The 11,120-nt window shown below is 35.6% G+C and overlaps 1 protein-coding gene and 1 long non-coding RNA gene across 2 annotated transcripts; both read left to right on the top strand.

Annotated features, from left to right (window-relative positions):
• LOC109949843 lies at positions 4,424-5,226 on the top strand. The gene is made up of 2 exons (XR_002272152.1): positions 4,424-4,538; positions 4,721-5,226. It is a non-coding gene; the product is annotated as an uncharacterized LOC109949843 (long non-coding RNA).
• On the top strand, positions 7,453-11,092 carry LOC18775270 (leucine-rich repeat receptor-like protein kinase PXL1). Its single transcript, XM_007208358.2, has 2 exons — positions 7,453-10,409; positions 10,511-11,092. Exons 1-2 carry the CDS (start codon positions 7,760-7,762, stop codon positions 10,918-10,920), a joined length of 3,060 nt encoding a protein of 1,019 aa, XP_007208420.1. The 5' UTR covers positions 7,453-7,759; the 3' UTR covers positions 10,921-11,092.

The raw sequence follows: 11,120 nt of genomic DNA, 5'->3' as shown, positions 1-11,120 counted from the left end.
ATTTAATTAAGACACCCAAACGATTTCACAAAATACTTAATAAATAGAAATTAATTACTATGTGGACTTTTTCTTTAATTTTTTTATTTTAAATAATAATTAACATATAATTACTAATCAAAGTGATTAAAGAAGTAGGCCAAAAAACAAAAGTAAAGAAACAAATTTTATATTTTTAAAATGGTTATTGTGTTGTGTTGTAGCGAAAGGGGTTTGGGTTTCTAGAGTCACCAAAATCGGTGCTTTGATACCATGTAAAAATGGTGAATGACGAAAATAGTTTGGTAAAGAAGATCTTTGTATTTGATTGATATGTGAATATACAATATAGCTACAGCTTTATACAAACTGAGAGAGTCTTATTCTAGGAAAGAAATAAAACAATTGAATGACATATATACAAGGAATCAATCAACGACCCTATAATCTGGGCATATCAAATATGACTTGATTATGGTGCATTCAACACAAGGCAATGATCTCAAGTCCAAGTGCCAGTTTATGATGCAAACATGCCAAAATTTCAGCTTTGTTGTTAATTTTCCAGAAAAGCCTGTGATATGATTCTGGAAGTGGCTGTGAATGAGAACTTAAAGGCATGTGAGTACTAAATTATTTATACAGGTAATAACTCTAGAAAAGAAAAAAAATTAAAAGGGGACAATAGAGACTTGGGTAATGACCTAATAGTAATGGATAACTACTCTTATCGATTAACGAAAATCAGGGAAAAAAATTAAAAGAAAAAAAGGATCCCAATATATATATATATATATATATATATATATATAAGACTATAGCCACTCGTCTACACTATTTATTGAAGACAATTTAAAATTTATAAAATAAAAAAAACCAGTAAATCCACCTGGCTATACTATTTTTTTGAAAACATTTTTAAAAATCGAATATAGCCAGACGGCTATACTATTTACAATATATATAAAAATAAAAAAAGAACAGACGCACAGACCTTTGCCACCCACGTCTAAAATGGTATAGCCGTGCGGCTATACTATTTTTAATTAAAAAAAAGCCTCCCACCGATTAGCCGCCACGTGTCAAAACTAGTCTTTTTTTTTTTTTTTTTAAACACTGAGTATAGCCGTACGGCGGTACTATTTTTATAAAAAAATATGACCCTAGCGTGTCAACAATAAACGCCACGTGTCAAAATCAGTTTTTTTTTTAATCATAGTATAGCCGCCCGGCTATACTATTTAATTTTTAATAAATTAAAGAAAAAGAGACCCTCCTAATTACATTAGTTTGTACTTTATACATATTAATTTGCTAGTTTCAACATATTCAAAGTAGATATTAATTGGCCACTATATAATATTGTAATAGTTTTTTTTTATAACGTATATTATTCTTATTCAATAATATGTGAGAATTATTTGTATAAAACGTGAATTTATGTGTCTTACAACAAATTTTATAAAAAATACATGCATTAAACATTAGAAATACGTATGTACATGTACAATATGACTATTCCACATTTTCTTTTTTAAAAATGTGAGACGTGTATAGAACATGAATGTATTGTTGAAAAACACTTACGTATGTGTATAATATAGTATTAAACGTGAAAGTGCTAAATTCTTTATGCGGTTAATAACTCTGGAAAAGTAAAAAATTAAAAGGGGACAAGAGACTCGGGTAATGGCCTAATAGTAATGGATAACTACTCTTATCGATTAACGAAAATTGGGAAAAAAAATTAAAAGAAAAAAAGGATCCCAATATATATATATATATATAACACGGAGTATAGCCGTGCGGCTGTACTATTTTTAAAAAAGAGGACCCTATAGCGCCACGTGTAAAAAATAGTTTTAAAAAAAATCGTAGTATAAATGTCCGGCTATACTATTTAAATACATTATATTCAAAAGGTATAGGCGAATGGCTATACTATTTAATAATAAAAAAATTCAAAAAAAGGACCCTCCTAATTGCATTAGTTTGTACTTTATACATATCAATTTGCTAGTTTCAATAGTATAGCCCTTAGCTATAACTGGAAATTTGTTTAAATAGTACACCCGCACGGCTATTCTTGGTCTTTTTTATTATTATTTTTTTTCCCCTGCTTTTCGTTTATTAGGTTAAAGCATTTTCCATTATTATTAGCCCATTACCTAAGTCTCTATTCTTCCCTTTTTTTTTTAGTTTTTCAGAGTTACTACTCGTATAAAAAATTTAGAATTTTTCAGTTTAATACTAGTCTTATACACGTACGTATGTATTTTTTTTAGTAATACTTTAGTTTTCTGAACACATCTTAAAGACTCGGTAAAATGCACGTTTTTTACCAAAACTACTTCAATTCAGCATGCAATTCTCTACGACAGATAATGTGTGCAGTAACAAAATTTAGTAGAACTCGAGAGAATGGGTTAGATCAAAGTCAAACATTCCCACGAAAAAAAAGAATAAAAAATTAAACTCTTAGATTGATTTACTGTGAAATTGCTCACTCTTCACTATCTGCTTTGGATATGTTGAAAGATCATAATATATAATATAGACTTATTGGTTATAATGCCTTTTGAAACTTTAGTCAAATCTCACATTATAAACTCTCTAATCTTTTGACTCTTGACTTACAGTATGTATGTAAGAAATCTACATTCAATATAATTTAAACTATCTTTTATATTATATTATATTATATATCCGTTTTATAATAGAAGTGAGACTTACTTATATTATGCTCTCACATAATTTTTAGTCTAAAGGTCGGTCGCCGGCAAAGCCACTAGAGAAGCCAGCACTGCATAGAAAAGCAGACAACCCCTAGTTAGTGGAATATATACAAGTACATGCAACATTGAGCAATAAACACTTTGAATATAGCACAAATAATATTACCTCATTAGCCAATAATATTACCATATTTATATACCACATTCTTATATCATCTTATGTGGCAGCTGAGGCGGACTTCCACATCAATTAAAATTATTTAATATTTTCTTTTCCTTTTAATTTATTCCAGTATTTGTTTTTCTAATTGTCTTAATTAAAATACACAAATTGATGTGACATATAACATAGACATGCCACATCATGTGATATAGAAATATGGGATAAAAATATGATAAATGTAGCATTACTCATGAAGGAATCTGAGCATCGTATACATGACTTTCGGCAAGGTGAAATTAATTACAAATTATTATTTAATTAGCTTGGGGCGGTAAGATTAAGACAAATCGAATCAATCTTACTCACTTTTAACCTTTACATATTTGTTATGCATAAACGACAGAAATATCATACGTGTTCAAGCAATTATTATTTGTCTCCATTTTCACTTCTTAATTTGTTTTTCAGCATCTTCAACCGATCATTATGTGACAATAATCTTAAATAAAGTTTTTTTTACAATCCGAATGCAGAAAATTTGTCCCTTTCGCAGTCTCTCTGGAATACTTAGTTTCTAACATTATTTGTCCTTAAAAATTCTTGCTATTTTGGTGACCCAATCAAACATTTTTCAGCCATTCAAAAATCAAAATCACTCACCGACGGAATCTAGCCTAGTGGAATAGATCAGTGGTCTCAGATTCGAACTCTCATGACACTTTGGTAATATGTGTACAAAGCCTCCCGATCTCCCATTGTAGTTTAGACTATTATTTATATTAAAAAAATCAATATCACTCTTCAATGGTTAGAAAGGGTAATGCAAACCCTTTGCTTATTTGTCGCTCTGATTAATATATACACATAACTTCAACAATTCGTGACAAAATTATTATATATTTGTGGGGAGATTGGCCCATGTAGTGACCACTGTAACTATCATGATTTTATACATGATTTGTAACCTTAGTCTACAAGTTAACTTTACTATTCAGGAAAAGAAAGGGCCAACACTTTTACTTTTCCACACTCTTCAATGAATCCAAAGATCATTCATCAAAAGGCAAATAAAATTATTTAAAAAAAAGAAACCCTGTTCATGAAAAACTTTGAGATCAAAGGGTCAAAAGATTGGGGGGTCATCCTCCTCTTTCAAGAATGCTAAAAGAGAGCACCCCCTCATTGATGCCCACCACTCGATCAAAGACTAAAAGAGAGCACTATGATATATAAGTTCCTATTGAGAGACAGCAAGGACAAAGGTCAAACTTTTGTTTCAAAGATTATTGGTGGCATAGATTCTTGGGATATTCATGACTCTTAGTAGTGGTCATTAGCATTATGATATCGTTGTTGTTAAATAAGAATGAACAAGAAAAAGGTAGAGATTGTATTGCCATAATGATATTTAAAGAGAAAAATTGTTGGGGCCTATATTTTTTTGCTGAATGGTGGTGAATTGGGCACCCAACAAATGCACCAACCAACTCATTATAAATTTAGAAAGAATACACACAGATGGAGGGCTTAGAGGAAATGAAGCTTTCTCATGAATGGACCCCACATAAGTTGGTTCAGCTAAGATTCACAGTCTAATTTAAAAGCTTCTCTGCCTATGGGATGGGACATATCTCCTGTACGATTTTACCAATAAGAGTTTTGTAGGTCTTCATCTATCAGATTTGTAGTTTATTTATATATACAATATTATTTATAAGTGATATGCTATTTTATTTTTATCCTAAATTCTCTCTCTCTCTCTCTCTATATGTATTCTGTATATATACCAACAAGTCCACAAGAAATAGAAAGTAGCAATAATTTAAATTTTGGTTTGTTGAAGCAAAAGCACAGGAAGAAGATCATGATCATGCCACTTAGAGAGATCGATGAGCACAAGAATTCAACAGAAGCCGTGGCTGTGGAAGAGCCATGCATGTCCAGAGAGGCTGATCTTCATCATCAGCTTCCATGGAAATGGAATTAAGAATGGTTAGACGTACGGCTTTCAGATGAGTTCTACTGCTCTCAATTAGCAATAAATACAAGGAGGCAACCAAAGCAAAAGGGGTTGAAGAAAAAGATGTAACCCGGCAAGTCTGGTTCTTGGCTCATGTTTACTTTTACTTTACTTGTTCGCTTCTTAATTGTTTCTTTCTTCTGCTGTGCTGTTCTTCCCTCCCCCCATATGGGGATCGAAACTCCGACTTTATATCTTGTTATTAATTTCATTTAGTGGAACTATGAATTAGACCGTATTAATAACTTTGAGTTGTAATTTGTTGTTAGCTTTTCCAGTGTAATAATTTCTTTTTTCTTTTACTAGTGGTCATCGATTCGTATTTTGAATGATTTGCTTGCTTCTATAAAACCCAGGTTAGATTAATGCTATATATAAATAATAATTTTCGGCATACCCGAGTTTGAATCCCCCTCCACTCCCAAACGAGTCCGATTAGATTAAAATAAAATATCACTTATATTAAAAATAAATAAATAAAATTTCAACTTTGCTGCATTAATTGGTTACATTCAATTCAATTGAATTACAAGTCTGATATTATATACTCCATAAAATGTGAACTCATCTGTGGCGCTTAATATATATACTCACAATATAGTGTAGACAAGATACGGTTGGTTTACAAGGTTGTTTCTAGTTTTGATATCTTCCTTTCTTTGGGGACTCAGTTCCAAGGATTGGGGATGATTATGGAATTTAATACGTATAATTCAAACTAAGCAACTAATAATTTGATAATCTTGTTTGCGAAAAGCACATTAAGGATTGCATGCAAATGAGGACAATCTTATACTTCCAACATCTCCTCCTCCTCATCAAGGCTCTCTGTATTCATGGTTATCACCCAACAGGTTTCAACTAACTGCCAAAAGAAAGCACATAAATTAATTACTCGGGAGGATTTTGATTTCAAACCCTTTACTTTTGTGTTTTTGGTCAAGATATACGGGACAAAATGGTTCGAGTGGTAGATAAACCACGTGTTGTTTTTCACCTAAACGAAGTCCATCGGTGCTGAAGTAGTCTGCTTAGGTTAGCTCACTTTCACGTCTAGAGAGAGAGAGAGAGAGAGAGAGAGAGAGAGAGAGAGAGAGAGAGTGCAGTTGGGTCGGTCCACATAGTACGGACTCTAATTCCCATAATGGGCTTCGTGAACTTTACCCTGGCCCACTACCATAGTAGAAGTCTGTTAGGTCTGTCCACACAGTACCTGATTTTTCCTGGACCTTTACAAGCTCAAACCCAAGAGAAGCAGGCTCCAACACCCACTTGGCCCAAACTCCTCAATCATAAAAAACCGATTAGGCTAGTTCATCAGGACAGTGAGCCTACCTCTTTGCATTTAAGTTTGAATCTTCCTCTTTTTATATTAGCTTATTTTAGAATAAGTTAGACTATTATTTGTATTAAAAAAAAATTATTTTGTCATATGGTGCCCACAAATGAATTTGATTGATTCCATCTTTGATATTTTGTGTGTGTAATGGATTTGATAAAATCAATGAATGGATGAATGATTAATGGTGGTGGTGGTGGCGGCCTTCACTGGCTTTGTTTTTTGGGGTAGGCATGTGGGGGCACCTAACTAATCATGCACCCCCTCATTGATTCTGAAATGGATACACAACAAAAGATCCATATCCATCCATTATCTACATATTTTTGGAAAGTAAAAGGCCCATATACATATTTGTTTAGTGGCAGTTTGTCCTAATTCCCATGGCATTGCAAATAATAATAAGAATTTTCAGTCCTTTCCCAAGGAAGCTGCCCTTTTCACATGGCCTCCCTCCTGGCTTTTCCATCTTTTTTATGCTTTCAATTCAATTATTGTCTAATAATTTTCCATTTAAACGCATTTGCAAATATTCATTTGTTTATCTGTACATTTACATTGCATTATTTTTTGATTCATATATAAATTATTGCAAAAGAGCCAGATCAGTGCATGTGAAGTTGTGGAGGCTTCAGACATTGTTTTATGGGAGGGACTGGTATTTGGTGACCTAGTTAGGAAAATGAATTGTAAGAAAACATTTCTTTCCTTTTTCATGGAGACCCACCATCTATCTCCTCTCTCTCTCTCTCTCTCTCTCTCTCTCTCTCTCTCTCTCTCTGAGAGAAAGTTCCAAGTTGTCTATCATGTACTGTTTTTCCACATCTTATAAGTTATAACCTGGAGAGATTCTCATCTGCCCAAATTAACCATGTCCAGGACCAGTACCCAAAAAGCATATTAATTCAATCCTTGATTGATTCACTGCTTATAAGTTAAATGCACAACCAGCCTTGACAAACCAGAAATGGGAGTTATTTTATTAAAATAACTACAAAAGCATATGCATGTCAGTGTTTTCCCAAGTAATTAATAAGCTGCTGAGGAGCTAATTCTCTTGGGACATTAAACAGAAGATGAAAGTACAGTTTTTCAAAATAAATTACAAGAAAAAAGGAGGAAACCAAGTACCATTATTAGTTAATACCAGTCTGAGTTGACTATGATCAATTATAAGAATATGCAAGTATTTATCATCAGTCCCTGGAAACACATTCTCTCCATGTTTTGCTGTCTCAGAGATTTCCAATAACTCCAAACCTTGACAGTCATTAGGATTCATATAATTAGATTAGCTGCTACCCACTGATCCCAAGAACCCACGTATTCACAATAACTTAATCCCAATCTGTCATTATTACTTATCAAAACTGAACCCATTTAATCAATCTCTCAATCTCTCTCTCTCTCTCTTCTCTTGTGTCTTTGACACTTTCTTCCTCCCTTTGTTCCAAAAGCCCAGAAAATGCCACCATTCTGTTAAGAGCTAGGATAGGAACATACCAGGTAGAAGAACAACAAACATGTCAACCCTTTTGATGTTCTTCTACTGTTTCACTGGCCTCTCTCTTGTTTTTGCTCAGGCTCAGGGAGCTCAAACCGTGCCGAATGAGGAATTATCCACCTTACTATCAATCAAAGCTAGTCTTCTTGATCCAATGGATGGCCTCAAAGATTGGAAAATTCCAAGCAATGTGGTTCAGGAAGGTTCACCCCATTGTAACTGGACTGGAGTTATGTGCAACTCCAGAGGCTTTATAGAGAAGCTGGACATCTCCAACATGAACCTCAGCGGCCATGTATCCGATCACATTCAAGGCTTACACAGTCTTTCTACTCTCAACATTTCTTGTAATGGTTTTGCATCATCGTTGCCAAAATCGCTATCTGGTCTTACCTCACTGAATACCATTGATGTGAGTCAAAACTACTTTGTTGGTGATTTTCCAACTGGTCTTGGAAGGGCTTCAGGACTGACTTCAGTTAATGCATCAAGCAATAACTTCTCAGGCTTTCTCCCAGAGGATCTTGGAGATGCCACGTCCCTTGAAAGCCTAGATTTCAGAGGGAGCTTCTTCGAAGGTTCAATCCCTGCATCTTACAAGAAGCTGCAGAAGCTAAAGTTTCTTGGCCTCTCTGGCAACAATCTCACTGGAAACCTTCCAAGAGAACTTGGCCAGCTTTCCTCTTTAGAGACTATTGTTCTTGGATACAATGCGTTTGAAGGTGAAATCCCAGCAGAGTTTGGCAATCTTACCAATCTTCAGTATCTTGACTTGGCAGTTGGCAATCTCAGTGGTCAAATCCCACCTGAATTGGGTAGGCTACAAAAACTTACAACAGTTTATTTGTACAAAAACAATTTTACAGGAAAAATTCCACCAGACTTTGGTAACATTACATCACTGGTGTTTTTGGATCTCTCTGATAATCAGATTTCAGGAGAGATTCCAGCAGAGCTTGCACAGTTGATGAATTTGCAGCTTTTGAACTTAATGTGCAATAGACTAACTGGTTCAGTTCCTAACAAGCTTGGCGAGTTACCCAACTTAGAGGTACTTGAGCTATGGAAGAATTCTTTGACAGGTCCTTTGCCAGTGAACCTTGGAAAGAATTCCCCATTGCAGTGGTTAGATGTGTCATCAAATTCATTATCAGGTGATATCCCACCAGGTTTGTGTAGTTCTGGCAATCTCACAAAACTCATCCTCTTCAACAATTCCTTTTCTGGTCCAATTCCAGTAGGTCTTTCAACTTGTTTATCACTGGTTCGTGTTCGTATGCAAAACAATCTTATTTCAGGAACCATGCCAGTTGGTCTGGGAAATCTTCCTATTCTTCAAAGGCTAGAATTGGCTAAAAACAATCTTACTGGTCAAATTCCTGTGGACATTGCTTTGTCTGCATCTCTTTCCTTCATTGATGTCTCTTGGAACCACCTTGAATCATCTCTTCCTTCTAGCATTCTTTCCCTTCCAAATCTTCAAACTTTCATGGCTTCCAATAACAAGTTGGAAGGCAAACTCCCAGACCAGTTCCAAGATTGCCCGTCGCTGTCAGTGCTCGATATTTCAAACAACCACATCTCTGGAAAAATTCCAGAGAGCATAGCTTCTTGTGAGAAGCTGGTAAATCTGAACCTTAGAAATAACCAGTTCAATGGGGAAATCCCTAGACCGATAGCAACAATGCGTACATTATCCATTCTTGATCTGTCCAACAATTCTTTGGTTGGTAAAATCCCTGAAAGCTTTGGAAGTTCACCAGCCTTGGAGATGCTTAACTTGTCTTACAACAGACTTGAGGGTCCAGTACCAGCATATGGTATGTTAATGACCATCAATCCTAACGATCTCATAGGCAATGCTGGTCTTTGTGGAGGCATACTTCCACCATGCCCTCAAAGCTTAGCTGCAACAGCAGGTCCGCATCGAAACATGCACATCAAGCACATCATCACTGGATTCATCATTGGAATCTCAGTAATTTCATGTCTTGGCGTTGCATTTTTCGCTGGGAGATGGGTATATAGGAAGTGGTACTCGTATAACAGCTTTAACAACTGGTTTAAGACTACCAATCAAGAATGGCCTTGGAGGCTAGTAGCATTTCAGAGAATTAACTTCACAAGTGCTGACATTCTTGCTTGCATACAAGAATCAAATATCATTGGCATGGGCGGGAGTGGGGTGGTTTATAAGGCTGAAATCCATCGGCCACATTCAGTTGTGGCAGTTAAGAAGCTATGGAGGCCAGGGACAGACATTGAAAATGGGGATGATCTATTTGGTGAAGTGAATCTCTTGGGCAGGCTCCGGCACAGGAACATCGTACGGTTACTAGGGTACCTTCACAACGAAACCGATGTGGTGATGATATATGATTTCATGCCAAATGGGAACCTTGGGACTGCATTGCATGGAAAACAAGCAGGAAAGTTGTTGGTAGACTGGGTTTCAAGATACAATATAGCAGTGGGTGTTGCACAAGGTTTGAATTATCTCCACCATGACTGTCAGCCACCAGTCGTCCACCGAGATATCAAATCGAACAACATTCTGTTGGATACAAACCTTGACGCCAGAGTAGCAGATTTCGGGTTAGCGAGGATGATGATGCACAAGAATGAGACGGTTTCAATGGTGGCTGGGTCTTACGGATATATTGCTCCTGGTAAGTTAGTTACCAAGAACCTTTTTTAATTACTCAAACAGAAACCATACTATCGAAACTAGTTAGCCCTATTAATTCTAACTTCTATTGTTATGTGGCAGAATATGGATACGCCTTAAAGGTTGATGAGAAGACTGACATCTATAGCTATGGTGTAGTTCTTTTAGAGCTTATAACTGGAAAGATGCCTTTAGACCCTACATTCGGGGAAGCTGTGGATATCGTGGAATGGGTTCGAAGGAAGATGAGAAACAAGAAAGCCTTGGAAGAAGCACTGGATGCTAGCATAGCTGGTCAATGCAAGCATGTCCAGGAAGAAATGCTTCTCGTCCTCCGAATCGCACTTCTTTGTACTGCAAAGCTCCCCAAAGACAGGCCATCCATGAGAGATATCATAACAATGCTTGGAGAGGCAAAACCAAGGAGGAAAAGCATTTGTGAGAGCAGGGGCCAGAAAACTGGCAAAGAGAAGCCTATCTTTAGCACCTCACCGGTCATGGGGCTTCTGTAGGAATTTGTTCTCCTGGTTTTTTCTACAAGTATCATTTTCTTCATGTAAATGCATTTTCTCTTTTCTTTGTACTTAAATTTATACCACGCATTCATAGCAGGATATGCCATTGAATGTTCATTAAAAAAAAACTTACATTAATTTAAATTGAAAATTCTTTTTACCCCGCCAAGAAATGTTCTCTTTTCTACGAATATATT

The sequence above is a fragment of the Prunus persica genome, chromosome G6, assembly GCF_000346465.2.
Source record: "Prunus persica cultivar Lovell chromosome G6, Prunus_persica_NCBIv2, whole genome shotgun sequence".
Lineage (NCBI taxonomy): Eukaryota > Viridiplantae > Streptophyta > Magnoliopsida > Rosales > Rosaceae > Prunus > Prunus persica.
Note: the sequence above shows the minus strand (reverse complement) of the source record. Positions and strands in the feature narration are given on the sequence as shown.

What these genes read in the sequence shown, in the direction of transcription:
- LOC18775270 (XM_007208358.2), top strand. Translation starts at nt 7,760, where the DNA reads ATGTCAACCCTTTTGATGTTCTTCTACTGTTTCACTGGCCTCTCTCTT. An exon ending in TTACGGATATATTGCTCCTG is followed by an intron (nt 10,410 to 10,510) that starts GTAAGTTAGTTA and finishes GTTATGTGGCAG; the next exon opens with AATATGGATACGCCTTAAAG.